Consider the following 27,978-nt stretch of genomic DNA (forward strand, 5'->3'; position numbering starts at 1 on the left):
TTATCCATAGTTCTGACTCGGGGAGGGGAGGAGAACCGAAGATGACATCACAAAGCTCAATTCTGAGCGGAGGACAAGTTCAGGGGCGGCTGTCCGCGGCGGTGCAGCCTCACCTTCGCTCTCGTCCTCGTGGGAACCATCCAGACGGACATAGCTCACCGTGGTGTGGCGTCTCACTGTCGCTCTCACCAGAACGTGTACGATGGAGCGGGCGGCGGTAGCGTTGCTCTCACACAAAGCAGTGTTAGCAATAGCACTACACTCCAAATTAGTTCCCGCAGTGATGGGCGCTAATTGATCACCTATGGTCACCAAGGCAGCTGTGTCTCTTGTGTTATCCCTGGCTGCAGCTACCATGGCACCACGGTTCTCACTAGCAGTGGTGCTCGCTCCCACGTCTCCCTCTCTCCTCTCCCCCTGTCATACCTCACTCTCCAGGCTGGAGAAATGGGCCGACCCTCGGCGCGAGCACAGGCTCTTGGCTTTGAGAGGCAGGTGGGGGGAGTAGAACCTCCGCGGCTGTGGCACCGAGCGCAGTCTCTGATATTGGAGTTTGGCACTGGCCGAAGCCTGAGCCTGTCCTTGGCCCCCCATCCCTACCCCACCAGTTGGTGAGATCGGGGATGCGGAGGGCGGAGGCGGGATGGGCATCGGGAGAGAGGAGGGAGACATGGACGGCTGCTGGGGTGGCGACGGTGAAGGCTGAGGCGGATGGTCTGTGGGCTGTGTGCTGAGGCTGAGGTTAGATTGGCTGCCGGATTTGGACTGATCTGGTTTGGGAGGCAGAGGCTTGGGGCGAGAGACTCCGCTGAAGCTGTGGCAGTGGGGGAGAAGCTCTTCCTGACTATGGGAAAGGGTTGTGGCCCCTCTTTTGGAGTGAGAGGTGTGTGAGCGACTGTGGGGATGTGGGTAAGGATGGGGTTGGGGATAAAGGTTACAGGAACACATGGTGGGTCGTCCTGCTCTCTCACCTCTGTCCCTAGATCTCCCCTTGCTCTTCCCTCCTCCACTCTTCCATTTTTTCTCTCCCTTCACAGGGATCTTATCCATTGACCAGTATCGTCTGGGAGGAGGAAAGGACGTTGGGGGTGGTGGCCACTGTGAGCTTGACCCCCCTAGCCCTCCCTCTGAGCCCCAACCTGCACCTGGCCCTGAACCCCAGAAATCCCCACCAAACCATCCCTCTGCCCGAGTTCCTATTAAGGAATCATCTCGACTGTTGATACTGCCCCCTTTCTCTCTGGAGGGGTAGGTGCCAAAGAACCAGCCTCCTCCACCTATTCCTCCTATTCCACTAGTTGCCGCTGCACCTCCCTCCCAATATCTTTCAAAACGACCAAACTCCCCTGACGAGCCTTCATCTGAGTAACTGTCCTCTGCCCTGACTCTGTCCCTCTCTGACTCGGACACCGCCCCCCTACCTACTCTCCTTCTCCTTTCCTCACGCTCCCTCAGTCTCTCCCTCTCCTCTTCATCCTCATCATTATCAACATCGGCATCTTCAGAGTCCCAGTCTTGGAAGGATAGCCCTTCTCTTGTCGGTGCTTTCTCTTTTTCATAATGCATTAACAAAGGACGCCGCTCTCCAACTCGACCGCTACCGTCTCTGTCCACTCCTCCACTTCTTCTCCGCTTTGAGGATGGAAGCAGCGGATGGAGGGATGTTGGTGGAGTACTAGAGTTATCTCCTCTTCCATTCACCCAAAACTTGACAGATGCAGGGAGTTTGTTAAGGTTAGGATAGCGCTTGCTTGGGGTTCGATGTCTAGATTGGGAGCGTGAGGATTTGGGATGCCTGTCCCTGCTTCTACCACTGTCTTCCTCTTCTCTGTCATTGCCCTCATCTCCTCCCTCTCTCCTACCTCTGTCTCTCTCTCCTTCCCAGGAATCTCTCCCTTTCTCCCCAAATGTGCTCCTATACTGAGCAGAGAAGGAGGAGTAGTCTTGAATGTCACCTTCCCTTCCTTCTGCCTCTCCTTCCCTCTCTGCCTCTCCATCTCCCTCCTCTGGCTCAGATCGTTTCCCCCCAGTTGATTTTCTCCTTTTCTCTGTCTTCAGTGCCTTCTTTTTCTTCTTTTTCACCTTTCGCCGCTTCCTTTCTCTCTCTCGCTCTCTTTCCCTTTCTTCCCTCTTTTTCCTCTTTTTGTTCTTTTTCTTCTTCTTCTTCTCTTTCTCCTTCTCTTTCCTCCTTTTCTTTTCCCTTTTTTGCCTCTCAGAATCACCGCCTGCTCCACTCCTCTCTCTTTCACTCCAGCTTGCCCACCACTCTTGGAGTTGAGAAAGTTGACTCCCCCCTCTCTCCCTTTCTCTCTCTCTGTCCCCCCAGGATGTTCGTGGTTTTCTGGGGGGTATGGGTGGTGGCAGGCGCCCGTGGCTGAAGGAACGAGGCCGGATGATTGAGCGTTCCCTGTCCCTCCCCCTACCAAGGAGGAGGCTTGACTCTTCTGTCAGCTCCTCATCGTCATCATCATCCTCTCCATCTATTCCTCCAGTCCTGTCTCGTGTGCTCCTGGAGGAGCTGTAAGAGTAGGTGGGAGAGGTGGAGCGAGAAGATGAAGCAGATGAAGATGTGGATGTGGATGAAGTGGTCGACGAAGATGTCGAGGACGTATAGTGCAAGGACGCAGATGGAGAAGGAGGTGTATAGGAGGGGCTGAGGGGTACTGGCACTGGAAGTGAGAGCGGGGGAGAGAGCGGGCGTGCCCTTCTCCCTCCTCCCTCCCTCACTTCATCTCGTGCTGCTCCCCTCCGCCCCAGGGGCAGAATGTTCTCATACAGTGGCCCTCCAGGCTCTTTGGCCTTTTTGGGTCTGCGTTTCCTCCAGAAGGATGAGGGGAGAGGGGGAGAGGGGTGTGGCAGTGGGGGTGTAGGAGGCAGAGGGGCCTGACTCTTAGGAGGCACTCTGGGAGTGCCAAGAGATTTAACGGCCCCTTTCCCCTGACCTCCGCTGCCACCTCCCACCACCCTCTTCCCCACCCCATGGTCCACGCCTTTTTCTGAGTAGAAAGCCACACTGGCTGGAGGTGGCTGGGGGTGGCCCCTGGGCATAGTCTTGGGGGTCTGGGACCCTGCCTGCTGCTCCATGCAGGGCCCCAGTCCCTCAGGGTCAATGGGACCATAGTATCTCTTATAACCATCGAGTCCCCCAGCACCTCCAGCACTTGGAGCCCAGTTTGGCGGGACTTTCTGAGCAAAGGGTCCCATGTCAGTGACGGGCCACCTCACAGCCATAGGGTTGGTAGCTGGAGCTGTTTTCGGCAGTCTCCAGCGATCCACCACAGCCAGTCTGCGATCTGGCCGAGGCAGAAAGGTGGTGCAAGGGAGGGGTGCGCCAGCAATGGGTGTATTGGAGGGGCCCAGTGCTGTCCCAGAATGCATCATGGTGGGAGGTGAGCCTGGTAGAGGTGTTTTGTAGACAGTCTGTGGTTGCTGCTGTTGCGGTAGTTGCTGCTGTTGAGTCATTGCAATAACCGGGTTGGTCATAGACGTTGAGACAACATGTGGCTGGGATGGGACTGTCACCATTGCCGTATGGTGATGAGTGGGCAACGATTTTGCTCCACCTGGTGCTGTTTCATCCTCAAAGCTGCAACAGCTATACATGCCCTGAGAAGAAGAAGCGCAGAAAACATAAATTAAACAACTCTTCTTAAATAAGACCTGATTTACTAGTAAAATTGAAAGTAATAAACAGTTTTCTTTGAATAAATTCATTGCTTAGGGAAAAATTATGGAAAAATAAAATAGGAAAAAGTTTGACAACATAAATGTGTACGAAATGCATTTTATTCAATGTAGACAGGTGATGGGGAAAGGGAGAGAGAAATAGGGAAGTGGATGAAAAAAGAAATCATAAAACAGCAACACAATTGACTTCCAGTTTTCCAAAGAAATGCAAGATGTTTATTTTACAGATAAATAACCATTTCTATTTATAACACTGCTGTGTATTGTTTGGTTTATTAAAATACATACATAAATGCATAAATCATAACGACAGCGAGGAAATGGGATAAATGATCAGTACAGCTACAATAATCACATGCATACGGTGTGGGCTGTTTCCCTCAAGGTCACTGTCAAAGGAACAGGATATCCAGGGTGTGAGCAGAATTGAATTTCAATTAATCTCGCGAATTGACTGAGTGGAATTGAATTGACCCCAGACTCACACTTTCAAACACTCACACACGGGTAATAGATAAGGGCACACACAGGCATGAACGCACATGGTTACACAAGTGTGTGAATGTAATCCACAGCATTATGCTTTCCGATGATCTTGCATGTTGTAATGCAGCATTCTTTTCAGGGAAACTTGCCACAAAATAGAGGTTGTAATTTAAGATATTTAGTGCAGAAAAAATACCACACATAGAGAACAAAAAACACCTACCCTGCTAATTGCAAGGAGAAAGTCCAATTTGCCGGAACTGGTGGCCATGCAGTGGCGCAGCTTCCAGTAGACCAAGTGTTCCCAGGCAAACACCAGCAGACTCAGGCCCATGGCCACCAGCAGCATGTAGAAGACCCCGGCCATGTTGTCAATATCCAGTTTACTGCTCATCACCTCAATTTTGTCATTATGGCAAATACCAGAGAGCCAGAGGCGCTCCAGCATCTCGATCTCATCTGGAAAGGGAACGGAAATGAACGAGGTTAGAAGAGGGTAAAATTAAAGAGGCCTTTCAAAGAGAGAGAGAGAGAGAGAGAAATGGAGGGAGCAGAGTAGACGAGCAGGACTGAAGTGCACTAGGGGGAACGAAATAGGAAAAGACAAGACAAAGGGGTTAAGAGATGAGAGAAGGGATCATGTTGGATAGAAGAATTAAGGCTGGGAGGCTTGGGGTTATTTCAAGATTGTACAGAAAAACAGACAGAGAGAGATAGACAGAGATAGCTAGATACGACAGAGATAATAAGCGGTAAAGTACAGGTACACAGTATTTTCTGGTGTTTGTCCATTATCCAAGGTGTCTCCTCCAGTTCAGAGGTCAGTAAAAACAAAAAGTAATGCAGTGTCCAAAGTAACAAAGAGGAAGGACACTGAGACACAGAGGGAGAGAGTCCAAAACAATGAACTAGCACTGAGAGGTAAAATGGCACCGACAACCTAATCTCAACATTGTAACCCCGAGTAAATGAGGAGAGGAGGAGAGAGGGAGACCAGGAGCGACAGTGAGAGGGTCGGCTGGAACGAGAGCGGGAGAGAAGTAATAAGAGAGTTGGGAAGAATATTTTATAAGGGGACTTTTATAAGGAGAGGGAGGGAGAGGTATTCTTTCTCTGTCCACGAGCGCATCGAGGAAAACGATACAGACAGAGAGACAGACGGAGTTAGAGGGAGCGGGAACAAGGAACGCCGAGATGGAGGAAGAGAGGCTGAGATTGTGTCATTATGAAAAACAGAGGGAACACTCATCGGCTTGAGGATAAGAGGAGAGGAAAAAGAGGGAGAAGTGTGAAGAGAGAGTGAGCACCGATAGGGAGGGACAGAGACAGAGACAGAGGCGGAGGAGAAGATCATAATCATTTAATTGTGCTGGAGGGATGGTCAGAATCTCCATCAAGGTGGTAAGCTCTCGGGGATTCAAGATTCCCATCTGTTAACCTACCAGGAACCAGGCAGGACCACTTTAACGCAGAACTCTGCCTTTTCATTTATGATCGCACCGGCCTCACGGAGCCACACTGCCCCGCTAGACGTTTGATTGGATGTGGCAGCTGCCGGTGTAACCATAGTGATGGACAGCCAGAAGATGCGGCGCATGATTCACGATGGAATTAAAGAGGCGTGTTCTTCAACAGGGCTCGTAATGAGAGCTTTCTGTTAGACTAATAGAAAAGGCAGGATGAGCAGCGCCGCAATAACCAGGTCTGAAGGTTGCATTTTACTGCATATTACAGTCTCCGAACTAGTCAAGTCAAACGGGTGGAGCAGGGTTTAAATGCTGACAAGTCGCACATCCACCTGCAACGCTGCCGGAGCTCAAGCCTTCTCATTCGTGCCGTCATTAGCCGTTGCTCGTGTAGCTAAGAGGAAGCCGACTCACTCATCTGTGGGATGGGGCTAATGTGTCTCCTGTAGAACATCATTAGCCAATCAGCCTTGGCCTCTCCAGCTCGGGCGGCAGATGGACACAGAGCTGCCGCGGCCCACAGGCAGGATACAGGTAACAAGGCCCTGTCTCAGATTCACTCACATTCCGAGACACAAAGGTCTGTTTTTAACTTTAGAGCAGAGCCCCACTGAGCGGGATTTATCGGTGTCGTTGGCCTTCAGGCGCAGCGATGTGTCCAAGCAGGAGCCTGATGTGAAAATGGCGAGTGTCTTCCTGAAGGGTGCAGATAAACAGGTAGTCTCGTGTCTGCCCTCCACTTCACAAGTCCCAGCCAAATCCTTTCTGTAAGCTCTAAGTCTCATCTCCTGGCTTTTCCTGCCATTTGACTTTCCGTGATTCATCTTGTGCGTCTTCGTCTCCCTCTTTTTTACAATCTGACTCTCCGCGCCTAATTCTTCCCTCCCTCAGACCTTTGTGATGGCAGTTGTCTCTACCTCTCAGTCGCAGCCAGCTCAGGCCTGCCAAAGCTGACAGGTGTGTCAAATCCACACTCCACCTCTGTCGTTCCTGGCAGGTCAGGTCAGGTAGAGTTGGCACACTGCAAACGCAAAGCTGGCATGCACCACAAAGACTTTATTTAATAGAGGAAACGCTATTTGCGTGTCTCCATGTTTGTGTGTTTCCAAGTGGCTGTGTGCACGTTTTTCTGCAGTGTGCCAAATGTGGCACGACGCCAGACATGTCCAGACACACCGAGCTCCACAGTTGTTGAGCAGTAAACCATGACCCGTCCAATCCGCTGCTTCTATCACAACACGACAAACCTCTCGGCACTCACTGCAAGATTTCAGAAAAAAAAGAAAAGCCAAGAGCTGCAAACCCAGCCTCTCACCATGTTTTTTTCTGCTCACTGAATAATATATTCTTAGTATCAAAATCATGATACTATGCCAAAAAAAAAAGAGGTGGATCTGATAAGAAGAAAAAAGGGGAATCTTGCTGCTCCGGAGTTTTTCCCTTTATCAGGGAACAAGTTGTAGTGAGATCAATGGACCATCTATTAAAGCCCTGGAATGAATCACCAGAGGCTACAGCGAGCAGAACAATACACTCACAGGGTTGACAAAGCAGCGGCGCACTCCTCTAGTGTCCCTCTATCCTCTAATGCAGTTGTAAAGTGATATGACTCAACACAGCATGGCACAATAATGATGTAACACTGTGACATGATTTAGCCCAGCTGAAGGTGTGATGCTGAGTCCTTGAGCCGCGGGGGTGATTTTTGAGAGGGCACGCTGAATGTGAGCCCCCCCCCCCCCCCCCCCCATCATCCCCCACTCCCTCCCTCCACATCCAAACAAACTAATCCTCTTCCTTAGTAATCCACTCCAATAATGCCTACCTATAACCAGAACCCCCATTCACCGCCACCCTGTAACCAGATCCATGCGGCTTACACAGCTGATGTTTGAGCTTTTTGCTGCTCAAGGACAAGGGCACGCACCAAGAATTTAAACAAACAACAACAGACACAGTCATGGCTGTCTGGGCTCCTCGTTTTTTCCTCCACACACAGACACACATCCCTCTTTCAGCTCCAGACGTCAGCCTCGTTTAATAGATCTTGGCACCAAATGGGCATTATCAGTGTGTAAGCAGCTAAAGTGTCTGCACGCCAGAAACAGCTAGAGGACTTTGTCCGCCACGCCATAAGCAAAGCTGATTTAAAACATGAGGATAAGCCAAACAAGCAGCAACCGATTGAGGCAATAAATGCGTGTGGCGGACTGTGTGAAATGACAATCGAGCATTTGTGTAGTGGCAACTATTGCTAAAAACAGAATCTCTCTGTAAAACACAAAAGAAACGTCCTCCCATGGATTAATCCAAGACACAAGGCTGTGCAGCGGACGAACACCATTCTAACAGTGCTCTCCTACTGTAGCTTTCAATTATTTAATAATTTGATCTATTTTTTATATCACTCTTGTTGCCTCTTTCCACACCTCGTGTTCTGGGTATACTTTCAGGTGTTTCTTTCTTCCTCACACTTCCTCACTCCCTGTGTCTGTCCCAGCTAATCTCTAATGAGTGTAAATCTGTCGCCGCACAAGTTGTGATGATCCTTTTTTTACAACATTGACTCACACAAGTAAATCCCTTCTCTTTTCTACCAGTCGGAGCGAGAAAACGGCAAAGAGAGTGAAAGTCGGATAGAGAATTGAGTGAAAAGGAGCGAGGGCTCGTGCACCTTCACCATCAGAATTAAGTCATTTTTGCAAAGCTCAAGATGAACAACTAACATTGTTCTTCCTCCCACCCCCTCGTTTATTTCTCATCCTCTCTTCGAACCAATAAAGAGACCTACAAACCTCTTTAGCAGCACCATCAGCCCTCTCCTACACACCATTATTCCCTCCGTCACAATCAAAACCCCTCGCAGCCATTACTCTCTCCACACCTCAACCTCCCCCATCCACTTCTCCACATCCTCTCATTCATCTACCCCGTGTCCTGCATCCACCCCCCACCGTTTCTCTGTCAAGCCATTTTACCCATAACCTTCCATTTGCCCCTCCGATGTCCTAATTATTTTCCTCTCCACCCTCCCCTTTCCCACACAGAGCTCTTACCATCTCCCACCAGCTGCAGCAGGGCCAGGTCAAGAGGACGTTTCCAGCGTGAGTTTTTGTGCAGGGCGATACCGTAGCCTGTGGTGGCAAAAACCTTCCCCGAGCCTATGGTCATCACCTTGGAAAAGGGACAGTGTTCAGATATATAAAGACAAATGACAGAGGCAAACGCACATTTGGAGTCTGCAGTGTGTGAGCCACGGTGCTCTTGTGGCTGAGTCCTCACCTTACAACCTTCGTCCTTCCTGGCCATATAGTTCAATACTGCAGCATCATAAATAAAAGCATCCAGTTTCCTGTAAAGGGATCAAGGGGAAATTCATTCATCATTTAATGGGGAGAGAGCGAGCAGAGGGATGGAGAGACCGGCTGAAGCAGGGGAGGAGGTGTAAAGGTGGATCTTTGCGATGTACCTGGGAAGGCAGGCGCGGTGCAGAAGTATACGGCAGACAGGCACACAATGATGGAAAGGGCATACAAAGTTAAATCATAACAAGAAAAAGGAGGGAAGGCTGGAATAGTAAAGCAGGCTTGGCGGAAAGAGGGAAAACACAAGGAGAATATAATAAGGCAGAGATCAGGGAAAGATGTGTGAGTAAGAGTTAGTGGCAAGGTGGTGGAGGAGGCGGTGGAGAGCAGGAGGATGGGGATTTATATGGTGCGAAGAGCGCAGTGACAGGGAGAGAGAGAGGGAGAGAGAGGGAGGGAGAGGGGGAGATTTACACACTTCGGGGGGAAAAGACATGGGATAGAGCCAGAGAGTGATGAGGATTATAAAGTTTAAATACAGACACGCAGAGAAAGCACACTGGGCGGGGAAAGAATTGACCAAAAGGAGAAAGGGGAGAAATTATGAGATTGCAGGGCAGAAGATGGGTGAGAGAAATGGAGAGATAAGTACCGAGGAGCAGAAATAAAGAGAGCAAGGGAGATGCAGGAGTTTCTTGCTTTTTGTGCATGTTAACGCCGAGTTATAATTGTGGCGGCAAAGCAATGGGGAGGGAGAAACGATCACAGAGGCTTAGGATAAAGTAAACTGGGATTATCCAACACGTGACGGGAGATTGAGATTTTACTAGAAAGTGAGGAGGGAAACGCTGCTTGCACTGTGTGGGCGGGTGGAGATAGCAGTGAAGGTGTAAAGGTGAGAGAATCTGGTGCAGGAAGAGCGACAGAGGATGTGAAATGTTGGACTGGGTTGAAACGAGCCCCACACAGATTATATGATCGCCTGCCAGTACAGAAATGAGCACAATTCAAATAAAGAACAAAGATTAAAGATAAAAACATGTTAATAACTATCTAGATCTGATGCAATATCCTCATCTGATAGGTTGATGCACATAAATACACTTTGTCGAATGGATCTTGTGATAACATTGTATTATCTGTTGTGAAAGATCTGAATTCAATTGGCAGCATCTTAGAATACATCGTTAATTAAATCATAGGGTGTCCTCCCACCTGGACTATTGTCACAAACATTTGCTTTGATCTCTATCTGGCGTGTTTCTGACATTGGCGTGTTATTTTCATTATACTATTGTATTGTAAAAAGCCCTCTTTTCCTTTTATTCACTTTATTAATTTATTACCACTGCAAAAACACTCTGGTTTTACTAACAGCAACGTGAACATCCTTTCGTTAAAACATTAAAATTGTCCCCAAGCTATCCTGAAAGCCGCTTCCGCTTCTCTCCCTTCTTCTGTAGTTCAACGCTGTCTCATCTTCCTACAATTAGTCCGAAAGGCCGAATTATCTAAAAACTATTCTATATGCAAATATTCCCCTGGTCCGAGGAACCTTTCACACCTGTTGTTTTGGTTTGGACTAAACTGAAAAGTTCAAAGGCCCATGCTAAAGAAGGTAGAAGTCAAAGTGATCACTTCTACCTTTGCCTTTATTTCAGTTCAACCCTTTTACAGCGACAACCACTATCTGAAGATAAACCATTAAAGAATGATTGGTTTGTTTTTGATGGTTTTATATTGACTTGGACTTTTGAAACTAGGATCCTTGTTTGGGTGGGATTCGTCAGTACAGAATTGCTGCTAATGATTCCTTTACAACTTGAGGGTCTGTACTTAATCATTGTTGTGAGCATCTCGGTTGTTGTTGTTTTACAGTGTCTTTAAACAGTGTCTGTGTTTTATATTAAGCAGACATGATTGTATATGTCAAGCAGACAACAATAAAGTTTTACCAGAAAGAAAAAAAGATTAGGATATGGAGAAAGGCAAACTGACCCGTCCTTTAGGTTGAGTATGGCATCCTCCACTCCTCTCTGGTTGTATTTGCCCATGTACTGGTGCATGTCTGGGTAGTTGGAGCGGATATTCTTTTCCGTGCTCCCGTTGGGCACCGTGCCAAACTTGAGAGGTGGGTACTGCTCCTCGGGATGCTGAAACTATCGCAGCAAGGGAAGGCGAGAGAGGAAGATGGAAGGGGCATGAGACACACCAGGCTGTGCACCAATCTGTCTGACCTATTTCTGTCCACTTTCCCAGACCAACTCGCAACACTCCATGCACAGTCAAATCTCTGAGAAGAGCCCGGTCCGGGGGCTTAAAGTCGTATTTAGCTGTGTTTTGATGTATTCAGGAACTGTGGTAATGTAGTCATGTTAAATGAGATTTTATTCATTTCTAAATTCCTATGCTTTAATCAATTTAAGATTCAAATGCATGGGATTTGGCTCACTCTAAGACTTTAATTCTCCTTCGGCTCTCCCCACTTAATCAGTATTCAAGCCACGAAGTACCTTCTTGTCCGAGAGGCCTGACACGGTGTCAATGTACTCCTCCTGGATCATGAAAGCGGCCAGGTTAGCAGTGTAGGAGGCCAGAAAGATGACGGCAAAGAAGGCCCAGATCAGCACCATGATCTTGCTGGTGGTTCCTCTGGGGTTCTCCACCGGCACCGAGTTGTTGAAGACAATGGCCCATAAAAGCCATACAGACTTCCCTATAGTGAAAGTAGACCCTCCAGCCTCTGCCCACAATGATGGAGGGAAAAAAAGAGTGAGAAATAAAGAAAGACGTTTGAGTCTAATGAGTGGTGGTAACATTATTTTTGAACATGACACAAAAGTGTATACAGTAGCAGTGGAATGTAGATTCAAATGATACTTTCCTGAATGATCCGTAAAATGGGTTTACAGTATAAGAAAATATCTCGCCGGCTTTTTGACACCAACGCTCATAAGGCGGCAACTATAGGTTTCAAGGATGGCAATTTTCATTCCCGCTGAGTGATCTTACAGCGATTAAAGCACATGGTTAATATCAACATTCAAAGGTCTCACACACTCTTGTATAGGACGGGAGCAACGGAGGAAGGAAGGGGAGAGATGAGAGTGAAAAAGAGGGATATATGAGGGGATGACAGAGGGCTGAAATTATGTAGAGAACAGCAATCATGCAGTAAAAGAGGCGAGTCAGGCTGAATATTGGCATCAGGGGTACTGAATATCACAGGGGTACAAACGATGCTGTTGAATAATAAATAGCTGCTTCAATATCAAGAAGAATTGGACGCAGTTCAACATACTACTCGCCCCACTCACAGTCAGAGACTCAAGCCTGACCATCGCTTCATTTTGAATGTAACTGACACTAAGAAAACAAACTTCAATGAAACACAAAACTTGACAATTAATTTTCTTAACCACATTCCAGGAGTGTGTTCAGTGTCCATTTGGTCCATGTGGCCATGGATCCACCGCGCAGGCAGAGCCACGTTTCATGCTTGGAGAAACAGCTTAGACCCATCACTCACTCTTGCCATTCTGGAGACTGCGGTTGTAGCCCACAGGGCTGAAGAACTCAAAAATAAAGACGGTCACAGCGACCACAGTCAGGCACATGACGAACATCATCACCCACACGGCTGGGCTGTAGGGCTCTTTAAAGGAAAACCAAAAAGCACATACTTACTTAATTAACTGTTTGGTGTTACATTATTAATACATTCTTTTAATACAATAGTATTATTCTTATCAATAGAATGGACATGAATGTTTCAGGTGTATACATTAGACATACAGTATATATGTGCGGTGAAAAAGTGACCATTGGGGCAAACATACAGTATTCTCCATAAGTCCATAAACGCTGTGTTACTTTTTTACAATCCTCTCACTGCAGTCTATAGGCCAATAACACTGCTCTCCTGCTGGAGCCTTGAGACTGCTGACAGAGTGAAACTAGAAGTTGTGAAGACACAGGCAGCTAAGAAAAAGTAACGGCTAATTTAAATGTAAAGACCGGCAGCCAAACGCTGAGGTGTTTTATGCAAACTCAACGCTTTACAATTAGATTAGGTCCTGCACGTCGATTAGCCTGCCGCCCGTAAACAGAGCCTCTTACCCAAGAAAGCTGATGGTGATACAGTTCCATTGCTACGTGAGACCATGACACTGATCCCTGTCTCCACAAAAGGAACCGAGAAATCCACAACCTCCGACCGCTCCTCGTTGATGGTCAGCGAGCCGATAGCCATGTCCGCTCGCTTGTAAACCACCTGAAGGGGACAGCAGAGAAATCTAATCAAAGGTGATTATTGTGGAGGTGATAGAGAGACAAGGACTGTCCTCAACAGTCCACAGGGGTTTGTCTCCTGCAGGTGAGACAGTGAAATGTCTGCACCCTGACCCTTCGTACAACCTTGGATGATACGGGCCAAGGCTACAGGCCTGTACAAACAGTGAACGTCTCTTGGGCTTTTCATCCCCGTGCCACCGTGTAGAGAAACCTGGAAACCGCTGTGTCGGCTGATTGTACAAGTGAAGCGTTAATCTACATTAGACATGGCACATCCGCTCTTCAGAGCAAATCAGCAGAAAAACGAAGCGGAGCGGAAAGCAAAGCGCCCTCTCAACTTTGCCGAGTCCCTGGATTACCTGATCAAAGAAAGGCAGGCTGATCAAAAGACCGACATTAGTTTGGGAAAACAAAATTCACTTGGACTCTTACGTGTCAGAATAGATTAATATAAATGATCACACGGGGGAGTGCAGGGGAACTGTTCTGGAGCCCATGACAACTGGTGTTTGGCTAGTTCCCTCCGAGACCAAGATAGAACCAGCGTGAGGCTCCGATGAAACAGCAGCCCCCATATCGACCGCAGTGTGTGTGTGAGCATGTGTGTCAGTTCTCTACGTCTGTGGGTGTTTGTGCTTGTTTTTTTTATTTTTCTGCCAGCAGGTTGTGTCTTGTCTTGATGGGGGATCATGAACCTCTGTGAGTTTTGCCAAGAAAATATCAAGGACTAATCGCAACTAGCCAAGGGTGTCAGCCAGCATGTGTGCTGTTAGCGTGTCTCAAAGAGTGTCTCTGCAGATGAAGATACTGTGGGGATGTGTTTGCAGGAGACTATGTGTTCACTACATGGCCTATCCTTCAATCTAAATGTATAACGTTCTATTACAGGATATGTTTGAGTACTGTATGTATATTTGTGTGTGTGTGTGTGTGTGTGTGTGTGTGTGTGTGTGTGTGTGCGTGTGTGTAATAGCAGTGATTAAGTGGCCATAACTCTCACAGCAACTGATGTGACGAACATTCACCCTGGAACACAGGTGCACGTGTGCAGGAGGAATGCCACTGTGCCACTTGTTGACTGGAAATGCAACACAAAGTATGCAGAGGCACAATTATCAACGCACACACACAGACACATGCCCTTCCACGTTGAGAACACTTTGTCATAAGGGCAGATAAGCACACACCCACACACACACATTCACACACACTAAGACTTGCCTCTCCAATCATGCCGTTCCAAACTCCATCAATTTTCTTCCCATGTTTCCCATTGGTCACTAGGTAAAGGTCATAGGTGAAGCCAACAATCTTGGCCAGTCTCTTGAGGATGTCAATGCAGAAGCCTTTGCAGCACTGCTTCATGGGAGCCACGCCCTCATGGATGGAACTGGAAACAAATAAAACTGTCAGACAAAAAGCCACAAAAAAAAACTCACCCTTATTGAATTGTAACAGTGCATTTCAAAATTGGATGAATTCCAAAATGAAATAGAGGGGAAATGAAAACAAAGGAAAAAGGAAAAGGAGGCACTCAGGAGGAAGTGGTCACAAACAGGGAGGATCGGGGCCGAGCCCCCGGTGACAGGTTTGATCGAGCAGTGGAAGACAGGTGCCGTCATCCCTTCGGAGGCTGATGAACCTTAAAGCTCCACTGTGGTCATATCTGATTCAGACCCCTGAGTCATTCCACTGATCCCCTGAAGAGGAGTCTGTTATTGATCATGGTCAGGGAGTGAAGAGGCCACAGTTTTGATAGGTTGATTGATGTCCCCTCCATCGGACGGCATCATGAGAGCTCAGGAACTCCAGTCATTACAGCGGTAAATACAGAAGAGAAGCTACTTTTCTTATTACTACTTTCCTACGATACTCTTCAGAGATTTTTTTTTTCATATGTAGTTAGTGAAATCAAATGCATAATTAGACATTACCAACCTAAAACTAATCTTTAGTGAATTCAAACCTGGCATTGAGGGGTCGTCTGCAGGGCACTGAGTCACGGATGCAGGTCCCCGACGCAGGGTCCGCCAGCTCCACGATGACAAATGGCCTTTCCTCCAGGGTGACAACACGCAGGTGCTGGGCATCATCCGGTGGTTTAAGGAACGGCCCGTAGCGGGACCAGGCCGGGTACCGGAGCCTCAGCACGCCATTCTCCCACCAGCCTACCTGGGGGAACAGGAGAGAGAGACATTAGAGAGGGGCGTAGTAGAGCTTACTATTAACCACAATCATTTTTTTTTTTTTTTTTTTAATTGAAAGACCAGTTTCTCTGTAACGATTAGCAAAGCCACGTTACACTTATGAACACAAAGAAAGGATTAAAAAAACAAGTCATCCCACTGGCCGTTTCTCAAGATATTGTAAAAAGGTGAGGAGGAAGGAGAGGTACTCTTTATTTGTTGTAAAAAATGTCACATCTACATAATGCTTGTTAAACTTGGTATTCAGGTCTGTTAATAATTTTTTTTTTTTTTTTATTAAGGTTTGGTGCAGACAGGACCACCAAGGAAATAACTGTATGTTGTGTGTCGTAGTTCCTCGAGGAATGCTGGGGCAGCTGTGGCACAGGAGGAAGAGCGTGTCGTCCACTAATCACCGCTAACCTAAAGGTCGCTGCATGGCTAGAAACCATGCGGGCGCCTCCAGTCTGTGTGCCCAGATGTCCTTGGGCAAGACACTGAACCCCCACATCGCCCCTGATGGCTCTGCCCGCAGTATATAAATGTGATTCTTTTTAATAGCTCTGTGCATAGAAGTGCTGTATAAATGGGTGAATGTGACTTGTACTGTCGAGAGCTATCAGTGGTAGATAAGACTAGAGAAGTGTTATTTTATTACAGTCCATTTACCATTGCTGTGTGTTTAGTGAAATGTTGTGTTTTGACTCTCTGTGACCTCCAAGAACCCTTTGTTGGAAAGTCTGTCTATTCAGTATGATGCGATAACTCAATATTGAACCCCTTTACAGTAATATGATTACCTCAGCAGATTGGAAAGATTAGGTTGGAGTTACTTGAAATAACATTTTGTGGGTCAATGTGTTAGAATCCAAACAGGAAAGTTAGAAGGAAGATGGTCGTTATGAATTTTTACCATTGATGTGTTATAAGACCTAGTTACTGGACTGAAAATGGCGGCGGCTCAGCTCTATAGGGATGCTCAATACATCAATTCAACATTTGTAGTTTCGAGGCCAACACAACATATATATCATACAACCAGGGGACAAGGTCACACAGCGTCTATCGCACAATAATCTCATTCTGGGATCATACACTCAAGTTTTTGATCATTTTGTAGTGCAGACAGTTCAATATATAATTTTCAAATATAATTAAAGATATCTTATAGTTACTACATTTAGGTTTGTGTATATGTCATTAAACAAGTGACACGTATTAATTATATTGGATGCTTTCTTTATGTAGACGAGTAGGAAATGAATCAAACAGAATATGGATGTGAGGAAGATGTCACCACTCCCTTGCTTTGTAAAGTCGCTTACAGATAGACAGAAATGTCAAACTTAACTTAATAGTAGCGGGTTATATCTTTAAAGTTAGTTTTATGATTCCATAAATGTGTCCAGACTGTCCCGAAGGAGAAAATGTACATAAAAAATACTCAATATTGGGCTTAAATTGTTTGGCTTGAAGCACAATGATAAAGATTCTGTAGTTAAAAGACTTTCCTCCCGATTTCTACGTGGGTCACACAGATGAGAGTTAGCATTAGTGGAGGCTTCACAGTATTTATGTGCACATTTTAAGATCGTTTGAATGAATACATATTTGAAATTAATAATACTACTAATTACATTAAATTAGAAATGGTATTTATGAATATGTTAAGGTGCAGATAGTGATGGTGTTGCCAAATCAGCTAAAAACAGGAGATTAACAGTTGTTGTTTTTTAAAGCCTCAAATACAGTGTGTAACATTTATAATTATTATTTGTTTATTTAGTATTTTTACATCATTGCAAATGCACACTAAGATATCAAATCTGAAATAACAGTGTGCTCACTCGCTTAATTTTAAAACACCACTTGTTATGTGTAATGGGAGCAATTACCTGACAAATATGTGCATGTAAAAAGTTCTCACTGATTAATGAGGCTGCGGTGCTTATCCACATATACGTTCCTACAAGTCATTTACTTTAGTGTCAATTTATACATCAAATTAAATTACTCCAGCTAACATATAGACTATCGCTTTTGAGTAGCATGAGAGCGAATGGCTCACAGATACACACACTTGGGGATTTGTGGTGACGGAGGTGTTTTAGTGGAAACCAGGACGTTTTTTTTCACGCACACTGGGGAAAATTTGCAAGTGTATAACAAACACACAGCAGACACATCGCAACAGATGCCACTTCAGTGGGATTTTAAAAACCTGTCCTTGGATGATGGTGTGAGACCTCAGTGTTCTGTGTCCATCGTTGACCTGAAAATGTCCGTCAAGCCTCCTTTTGGCTGCAGCATTGTTTTCCCAGTTTCTTTGCATTGTTTATATGCACTCAGGATGTGTTGTGTGTTTGTGCCAGACGTTTGAAAGGAGCACAAGGCAGAACCACACCTAGGAAGATTCAGAGTCTCTTCTTTTTTTTTGTGAAACTTGACACATCTTGGCACGATCGCCTGATAAAAGTCACGTCAAACAGTCGTGACAGGCGCCACTGAGGTGATGTACACAAAAAGAAATTGTGCATACATACTGTATACTCATGCACACCTACACATAAATACAGGGAGGTATATACAGTAAACTTAGGCACACATAGTAAAGTAAGTTTGGCAGCTTCTTGCAACTTCTAAGTGCTGGCAGAGACCGGAGCTCTGACCACAGCTCCACAACATTCAATCAAAACCCACTCGAGGGAACACACACAGCAAACAGAGAGAGTTATGGAAGATCACTCTACTCTCGAGCCATTATCAGACATATTCATATCCAGTTTGGAGAGCCCAGCAGGAGATTGTCCAAATTAGACACGTTCACAACAGGAAAATGCCAGAGGCAGGAAGTGACATATAAATTCCATGTTTTTGTTTAAAGCACATAGACACCAGACTCTGCCCTTATCGCCCAAAAGCTCTTAAATCACGTTTTCTCTTTCCAAGTTGACATCTTCGCTGGTGTCCTCTACTCGTGTGGCAACTCTGTCCCTGAGATACTTTGTTCAGCTTTGTGTCCATCAGATGAAACATAAGTGATACACACGTGATTTACCAGCTGCATTCTCACTCGGCCTCACTCTGATATTTTACAGAGGTTTTACTTGGGGGCTGGCAGCTCCAGAAAACGTTGAAGCAGCTGACCTCCAATGCGTTCTTACCTACGGCTCCTCCAGAAAATATCAGGAGAACGTTCCGAGCATTCCTGAAAGCAGCTTGTATAAAACAGATAACCAGACAAGTGCATGCTCGAAAAAACTACCACTTCCCACTTTACAAGTTCTTCGAATATCTCGGGACATAAGTGTGAGGACTTGGAACCACTTAGACCTGAAACAATATCCTTTATCAGCTGTCGATGATGGTAATAAATGTTCATTGACTTCTGATAGTCACCTGGAACATCAAGCTCTGTGCGCAGGAACGAGCCAAGCTAATGCAGGACAACCTTCAATCCTCGGCTGCAGTGCTCCAGTAAAGCAAGATGGGTGTGCGCTCCCGGGCTCTAGGTAATGCTGCAGTCTTGAACAGAGAGCATTAAATATTCAGGGAGAGCCAACAGCATGGATGTGCATAATAGGCAGATACAGGCATGTTCTCCTCATTGTGGGTGGGTGTGTATGCGTGTGGAATAGGGTTTATGCAAGAAGCGTGTAGATACATATGGGGGTCTGTGAGGAAGCTCTAAGCATGAGAGTGTGTGTGTGTGTGTGTGTGTGTGTGTGTGTATGTGTGTGAGTGTGTGTGTGTGTGTGGGCGTGTTCTGTACCCTGGGTTTGCACAGAGTCGAAGGACCAGCGTAGGACCTTCTAATTGAAAGGGATTTGAGGGATATGGCAGGAGTCAGCATGTTACAACACGCTGAGACTGGACTCTGGTGGGCTGTTAAAACCAGCAGGAGGCTGAGAACCACCAGTGTGTGTGTGTGTGTGTGTGTGTGTGTGTGTGTGTGTGTGTGTGTGTGTGTGTGTGTGTGTGTGTGTGTGTGTGCAGAAGCGTGTGTAGGCAGCGGTATGTGTATTTGTGCGGTGTCTGTGATAGTGTGCAGTTGCGGAGCATATGTTCTGAGAGCGCTGTGTGTCCGTGCACATGTACCGCGCGGTGCTGATGAGAATGAGCATCGCTCTCTCTCTTCTGACACCGACGAGGGTGAAAATCCCTCTGTATTAAAGGAGGAAGCATCTGCAACAGGTGACAAGGCTTCCTTTTGAGGATTTGTGAACAAACCACAGCTTTATAGAATATGCATGACATGCCAGGGGTGCCGGGTCTTTGTAGCTGCTCATACAGTTGTGTAGACAAGACACTCGAACAGCGAAAACAATGGTGAGGCTACAACCAGATGGCAATGACACCCAGATTTCTTCATCTCTATTTAAATCCGCGTTTAATTTTACAGCACAGACGAAAGCAAGCCGGGCAAGAAACGAGAAGAAATCAGCAACTCCTGATTAGAACAACAACCAAACACTGTTTTCTAAAAAAAAAAAGAAAAGAGGAAGAATTAAATGCATGAGTGGAAGTGTATGTCTTCGGGGCTGTTGCTGCAGCTAATGATTAGTTTCATTTCTATTCATTACTGGCCGAGAGGTGAGAAGAAGACAGTCCTTGTTCCGTGGTGAAATACAATCCAACATTCCGCCTCAACTCCCATGCAGATTCGACAGCGTCAGTTTGTAAAATCAAGTGGGTTTTAAGGCTCTGTGTTACTCTCCCTCTGCTGCATCTCAGCAATGAAATACTGTCCAGGGAAACACAAAGAGGGAGTTTCACAGAAAATAGACAGTTACTCTGGAACAAAGCCACTTGGGTTGGATAGCTATGCCTGTTAAAATCTCATATTAAATTCAGATTAGCTTCTTGCACAAAACTAGAGCTGTGGATTTGGCCCTTCATGTTTCAAGGAGGTAAGATTACAGCAACCAGTTTCCTATGAGGGGCAATTGGACAGACTTAATTGTCTGAAACTTTTCTTGTATTGGTCGATGGATGCGTCACAATTCCCGCAACCAATGGCGCCGGGCACGTTGTTTGTTTTGTCGGATCAACAGTCCAAAGCCCCAGCGCTTTTAGATTTTTAATAAATGATGAACCAAGAAAATAACAACAATTCTTCACATTATAGCTGGCACTGTGTGTGTTTGTCTGTGTGTGTGTGGTATCGAGCGAATGTGCTTTAACCGAGTAGCAGCAGAGGAGCAGCAGAAAGTGAACGAGCACAGTAGGCGCACACAAAGCGCGGTCAAATGGTCAGCAGCCAGCTCCTCTCCTCTGCCTCAGGCACCAATAGCCACAGTGAACTTTACATGATCATAAAACCCATGTGACCTGCCCACCCTCGCTGTCAGATTTAAATATTCTTGTTGCCAATGCAGCACAGATCTGCTCCTCCAGCTCGCATGGAGAGATTAAGACCCAAGAACACTGCTCGAATCAGCATAAAAAAAGTGTGTGGGGCTCAGCTGCTTGGCGCTTTGAGTCCTCGCTTGCTCCTGGCAGCATCTCGCAAGTGTCAGGATTCAAACGGTTAATGGAGGCAACACAACAACATGCAATCAAGCGGAGCACGAGACCCAGCACAGATTCAGAGAACTGGTGTCATGTCCTTACATCTTCCCATCCCCGTCCAGGTGTCCAGGAAATGACATCCAGGAATGGGTTCGACAGGTAACCATCGATGCTGAAGGAGTAGTCTCGACCGCCGAGTGTGATGTTGCTGAAATACCTGCACGGCAACGGGTGGAAGCAAAAGAGAGAGAGCAGGCAGTAAGTAAATGACAGAAAAAAACGCATAATATAAATGAATTAACTAAATGCATTGCTGGAGAAGAAGAGGAAAAAGTAGAACGCTGGTTTTTGATGCAAACAGAAAGTCTGCCCTGTTCTCCTTCCTCCTTGAAACTAGATCACAACATTGCCACGGTGTCAGTCAGGGCTTGTCTGTAAATCCAATCAACAGACAAATGATCAGATGTACGGAGATGTCAGGATCTTTGAAGTGAAACCAGTGCAGCACTCCGAATCGGCTGCGGGCGCCATGGTTTGTCTGATAATCACGCAGGACAGACCTTCTAATTGCCTCCTCGTGTCATCTTGCTGGCTTCAAAACACAATATCTGAAAGATTCTTCTGCTTTTTACATCACAGAGATACCTCAGATGGAACAACAGCTTGTAGTTGCAGACAGTGAACAGCAGGTAGCAGTGCAAAAAAAAAAAAAATTGAAATGAGATGTGTTCTGAAAGAAGAATCCATTAATCATTTCCCTTTAATCGCCACATTGTTTGTGCTCTGTTTCATTAAAACAAATGATAATAATATCAATATGCCTGCTCAGCCCGATTTCATCTTGACCAGACTTCCACTTGTCTCTCTGTGTAATGTAATGTGTGCAGAGCCAAAGTGACTGGTGTTCAAAATGAACTGCCACGATAACCAGAAGCACTTGAGCTACCTGTTAGAGTGTGCTGCTCTGTTTGCACAGGCTACAAGGAATATATTAAAGCCTGCAGCTCATTAATATACATAAGACATGGTCCGCTTGCTACAGATGCTGGGATAATTTAGCCAACTCACAACTACATGCAACAACATCTATTTTGCATGGATGATAGCCAGCTCCAAACTCAGACAACCCCCTGCTCTCTGACTCTGAATCCACCAACTACACCCGTATATCTGCCAGCTCCTTCTGGCATTCATTCCCTTTTCTTCCTTTTTCACATATTCTGTCAGGAGTCTGCCAACTGCCGTGTGCTTACTCCCAGCCTAATATGTATCTTCCTTTCCTTCTCACATTCTGCCTTAAACATTTCCCTTTTACCCTGATGTCAGTCTCACCTCATCCTGCCCCGCACTCTCTGAGTCTGATTGGCATCCGTCATGCAGTTGGTGACAAAGTTGGGCCCACCCGTTGTTCCGTAATCCTTGCGCATGGCCACTGCCCCGTGAGTCAGCACGGACACACCGCGAGCGATCCTACGGCGCGGCTCGTCCCTCCAGCCCTGAGGCCGCACGGCGAACACAGCCCGCGGCAGGTTCTCCATCCCTAAACCTGAGAGAGCGGGCCCCACGGCAAACCACATGTGCGAGGCTCCGGCCTGACCGGCGGCCCAGGCAGCTCGGAACACCAGCTCGGCCTCCTCCTGGGAGCAGTACAGCAAACGTACCTGGAGGACAGCAGGAAGGCAGGGAGAGAGCAGGGACGAGGGGAGACACACACACACACACATACACGCTAGTGAGATAAGGGGGGGACAGGGGAGACATGGAGAGAGACAGAGGGTGGAAGAAGTAAGGGGAGAAAGATAGAGCTGGAGCATAGGTGCACCTGAGAGGGAGGTGTGGGGGGGGGGGGGGGGCTGGATAGAAAAGGCAGTGTTAAGAAAAACCGAGGATGCTGGGAGGTAAGTGAAAGGGTAGAGTAAGCTGATGTGATTAGGTTCATGGGAGTTGAGCATATGATTCGGAGAGAGAGAGAGAGAGAGGCAGACACACGGGAAAGGGAGAGAATTGCATATCTGTACGTGATACGCACTAACCAGGAGGTGCACAAGCAATGGAGGTCAGTGCTTAATGAGCTGGGGCCTGATGAAACAAGTCACAGTAATGAATAATGAAACTAGGAGTAAAACGTTAAAGGGAAAACGAAACAAGTGGTAGCGCGCAGAAATGGAGTGGGAGAGTGGGGACGCATTGGGATGTGGGGGCGGTTAAAGACCAAACACACCTGAGGGAAAACAAAGGGGGGAAGAGGTTAAACTGTGATACGTGTTATTAAAAGCAGGGTGGAGAAAAAACCCGGAGACAACAGGAGACGGAGAGGGGGACACAAGCGAATGGAGGGAAGTAATCAGAGATGGGAAAACAGAAGAGTCACCCCTTGGAGAGGCGGGGGGGGGGAAACGGAGGGAAAACATTAAAGAGAGAGAATGCAACATAGAAAGACAAAGCCTTGACAGTGAATGAGCTCTCTGCAGCAAGTGCTGAGCTAAGGATGGGTGGTGGGGAGAGGGGGGGGGGGGGGGGATAAGAGATTGACCAAAGAGGGTTTTAAAGGGTTAGGGGGGAAATGGAAAAAGAAAGAAAGGATCGACAAGAAGAGGATGGAGATGATCTGAGGGAAAAGATGGAAAAGCGCGGGCATCAGGTTAAATGCTGACAAATACCAGAGAAGAAAGAGTGTTTGAAATAAAAGAAATACATAAGAGATGACTGCGAGGGGGATCAAGACGAAGGGGAGTCGAAGGACAAAAAAGAGGAAGACGAGTCTTTCATGGAGGAAGAGGAGGAGGGAGTCGGGGAAACAGACTGAAAGCACATTTTGAGAATTGCGTCTTCATTGAATTTTGAACTGTAATGGCTTGGCAAAACAATCCTGCCTGTATGCCAATAAACCTCCAGTGAATTAGGCTGGGAATGAGAGTGACAGGAGGAGGAGGTGGAGGAGGAGGGGGAGGAGGAGGAGGAGGAGGAGGGGGAGGAGGAAGTGGACGAGGAGGAAGGAGAGTGGGGGGGAAAGAGAGCGACAGACAGAGAGGGGGACTGAATTAAGAAGGGAAGGAGAGAATCGGTTATAAACAGACACACACGATATCTAAAGACGGGAAATGAAGAAAGAGAGGAACACACAACAGAGAGAAAGGGAGCAGAAGAAACACTGACAAGGCAGAAGCTGGAAGAGGAATGGAGCAAAGGAAAGACAGTGAGAGATTTGAGTAGAAATTGACCCGGACCCCGGCGTCAGGTCATCCACAATGTAGAAGACGAGCACCATGTTGCAGAGAGAGAGAGAGAGAGAGAGAGAGAGAGAGAGAGAGAGAGAGAAAGAGCATGTAATGTAAACATCACTAAGCAATCACAAGCATTTATTAGCCCTGCAGAGACCAGCTTAAAGAAGTAGGGGCTTGTTGTGAAAAGCAAGAGCATTAGAAAGCAAGCACAGGCAACGCGCTGCAGGCAGCATGTTATATTAACAGTGACACAAGCCGAGTGGAGTCAAAGGAATCCATTGCACATGTACACACACACACACACACACACACACACACACACACACACACACACACACACACAGAGCTGCAGTGCCCATGCTGGGACATTAGCGATGACATTGAGACCCAGACTAAACTGAACCAGTGGAGAGCCGAGTCCGTGGCCCGGGGAAGACATGCCACCAGAGGGATGGACGAATGGGACTGAAGGAGTGAAAGAGAGCTGTACAGGGACAGAGGTGAAAAGCAAAGCAGCAGAGGAGAGGGAGCTTGTCTCCAGGCAAAGAAACCGTTGGAGGGGAGGCAGAGGGAGGAAAGGAGGGAGGGGAGTAAGAATAAGAAACAAGTGAGATGAGTGAAAAATTGAACAGGAGGGATTGTGGGGTCAAGGATGGTGGTGAAGAGGTTTAAGGGAACATAATAGGGTTGGAAAAGAAAAAGGTCGGGGGCTGAGTGGGGTGGGACAGCGTGGTGGGACTGAAGAGCAAGGGCAGTGGGAGGGAAAGTTTGGAATGAGTGAGGAAAGGAAGGGAAGAACGAGCGAGGTATAGTTGGGGAAGAAGAGGGAGCAGGCATACAGTGTGGAGGAATGGAACACACCAGAGGTACAAACCAAAACCACAAGTCATTCCGGTCGAGGTCAATGAATCAATTTGAAGTTTAAGAGGTTGTTTTTCGGACTTCGTTTCTCTTTGTACTCCAAAGCAAATCAACCAAAATTGAATCGTGAAGTAGATTCAGGTGATTCAGGTTCAAACTCTCCAAAGGCGGGAGTTTGTAAACCATGTTCATTTCCTTGCAGTGGCCGGTCAGTGGTGTGTAGGATACAAACTGTTGCTGTGCAGACAAATATTGATCAAACCCAAATTAAAGGTTTTGGGTTGGAGGAGGGGGGGAAGGGGTAGGGTAAAATAATGCAGAAGATAGAAATACCCCAGCTTTAAATAGTTGAGTCGTAGTTAACATCATATAAAAGATCCACAATGGAGAGGTGACACGCGGTATAGTTTATAAAACAGCGTCTGTTGCAGACAATGAGGATTGGGATGTTTTTTTTTTCCCAGAACCTTAAAGCTACTTATGGGAATCAAGGGGAAAACTGTGAGTGGTTTAACTTGTTTGGGACTTTGAACTCAGCAACTCTTCACACGTTGCCACATGACAAGCAGCCAGCAGATCAGATTGACTTGTGGTTCCCTTTGCGCCGTTGAACAGTTTGTGCCTCGGCAGATGGGAGGGGGGGAGAGAAGAACAGAGGGATAGAGGAGAGAGGGGAGAGAGAGATGCGGAGGGGGTGAGGGAGAGACGAAGAAGGAAGGAAAAAAGCTGGGAAGCCACCTGTCAGAAAGGGGGCCCCCCCCCAATGACACTCGCAGCACTTCCTCCCCTTTCCTCCCCCCCTTTCCCCCCCCTCCCTCCCCCCTGTCTCACCTGCGCCTCGTTCTCCTTCAGCAGCCTGCGCGTGCGTGCCCCCCCGGGGTCGTCGGTCACGTTCAGGATCACCACGCTCTTCTTCTCCCAGCCGATGAACGAGCCGTCCGTCAGGCCCTCCACCACGGACAGGAAGTCCTGGTAGCCGTGGTGACGTGTGCACACCACGGAGAAGGCGGTCCAGTCGTACTCCTCCAGCACCTCGAAGATGACCTCCAACTGGAGGGCAGTGGAGGAGCTGAACTGGAGAAAGATGGAACCTGATTCCTGATTTGGGGAAGAGAGCAGCAGATGTGGTTAAAATAAAAAGTTAGATTCATCCCCTGAAGTTCTACCGTGTCTCAACTGCAGCTACGATACAGCTCGTAAAGCCAGGGACAGCGTTTTCTAAACACAGAACTACAACTCCCTGGACTGCTCCATCTTCATGCATAACATCGAGGCAGCATGGGGCTGGACGTTTTTACGGAGCAGCAGCACTCGTGCAGCCACAGGGCTAACACAGCTTGGAATGTTGCTCAAATTCTCCGATGGCTTCCAAAAGGGAGTGTTTCTAAAAAGTCAGCTTAGGGGAAGGGGAGGGGACGAGGAGCGCGCGTCCTCAAAGCGGGTTCATCAAAGTGCTACAGTTTAATTCCTCAAGAGTAAATGGTTAAAACAGTAATTTTTTAGCAAGTAATGCAACGCTTTTTCTACTTCCCTCTCATTTGGCATTGGCGAGCACGTGGCACTAGATTTCTCTGATGCACACACATACACACTCATGCCCTTACGCACTCATACACACGCCCATGTCTGCTCATTGCCTCCCTCCCAGGGACATCAGAGGCCGAGCAACAGCCCCAGTTGGTGCCATTTACAGATCAAACACTGCAGAGTTTCGGCAGATCAGTGACCCTGACCTTCAACTTGCTCCCCCGTCCCACCGGCACTTTGCCAAACCTTTCCTTCACAGAGAGGATGTGCGACAGTGTGACATTGTAAGTCGTTACGGCAATGAGCAACTCGTCCATTACACTTCATTCAATCTGTGTAAAAAAAAAGGACCAAGCCCTCTGTGCATGTTTTATACTGCTGTCAATCCATACTGCTTTGGTATACAGCACCAGGCTAATTAACGTTGTCCCGCTCGCCAGTCCACACGTTTGCAGCAGAACAATCGTACGTTTGGGACACTTGTCCTCTTCTATCCGTCCATCCATCCATCTCTCTCCTCTCTCTCTCTCTCACCTCTCTCGCTCATACACACTCACACACTCGCTCTCTCTCTCCCACCTCAATGCCAACACCCTTCCTCCTACCTGTGGCATCCTCCCCAGCCCCGCTCCCCCTCCTACAGCCACTATGGGCAGTCCTGTTTGCGCCGAGACAAACTCCAGCATGGGGGCCAATGGACCCCAGGCTGTGCGAGGGGGCCTCTCCTCTTCATAAACCAGACCCTGCAGGGGCCGCGCCGCCAGCAGCTCACACAGCTGGGACAGCACCGTCTTAGGACTACTGTCATTCACCTGGCACGTGGAGGATGAGGAGGGAAGAGAGAAACACAAATAGAGATGGATTAGGACAGCGACAAGAAGATCTGGCCAACCAGGGCACGATGTCTTGAGTTATCTTATTCCTATGGAAGGTGTGTGTAGTATGCATGACATGTCGGGCTAGCAATACAAGCTGTGGTCAAAGAGCAGAGCCAGACTCATTCAGCAGGGCCAACACAACATCAGCAGTGTGCAGCCCATTCAGCTCAAATAATGAGGGCGAGTATGAATAATGGATGGTCATTGTTATTCCCTTCCATCAAGTAAGGCTGGATGAGCAGTAGGTAGAGGAGACAGTGTCCAACCTGTAGCCAGATGACATTAGCAGAGCCCCACTGGGTGACCACGCTCTCCCCCAGGGAGCCGTACACCCGGCCGAAACCAGGGTAGAGGACCTTGCCCCCTGACCCCGACACCGACGCCTCTGCCGCCCCTGTAGCACCAGCGTGGATCACGGCGATGTTGAAGTTCATCATGGCCCCTGCATCCCGCTCCCGCGGACTGGGCCGGAGCAGGAGGTGGGGGGAGGCGTCCACCAGACCTGTCCACTCTGCCAGGACCAATAGGAGAGAGAGAGTAGGTATGGCGACCAT

The 27,978-nt window shown here is 47.5% G+C and overlaps 1 protein-coding gene across 1 annotated transcript; it reads right to left on the minus strand.

Moving 5' to 3' along the window:
* LOC128449249 (glutamate receptor ionotropic, NMDA 2D) lies at positions 1-27,978 on the minus strand. Its single transcript, XM_053432312.1, has 17 exons — positions 27,691-27,978; positions 27,152-27,358; positions 25,851-26,117; positions 22,267-22,595; positions 21,037-21,151; positions 15,204-15,409; positions 14,459-14,627; positions 13,064-13,217; positions 12,474-12,599; positions 11,458-11,687; positions 10,943-11,103; positions 8,922-8,991; positions 8,696-8,813; positions 4,397-4,632; positions 3,039-3,606; positions 427-2,930; positions 1-228 (listed from the first exon to the last, which is right to left on the minus strand). Exons 1-17 carry the CDS (start codon positions 27,976-27,978, stop codon positions 1-3), a joined length of 5,976 nt encoding a protein of 1,991 aa, XP_053288287.1.

This window comes from Pleuronectes platessa, chromosome 10 (genome assembly GCF_947347685.1).
Source record: "Pleuronectes platessa chromosome 10, fPlePla1.1, whole genome shotgun sequence".
NCBI classification, from domain to species: Eukaryota; Metazoa; Chordata; class Actinopteri; order Pleuronectiformes; family Pleuronectidae; genus Pleuronectes; species Pleuronectes platessa.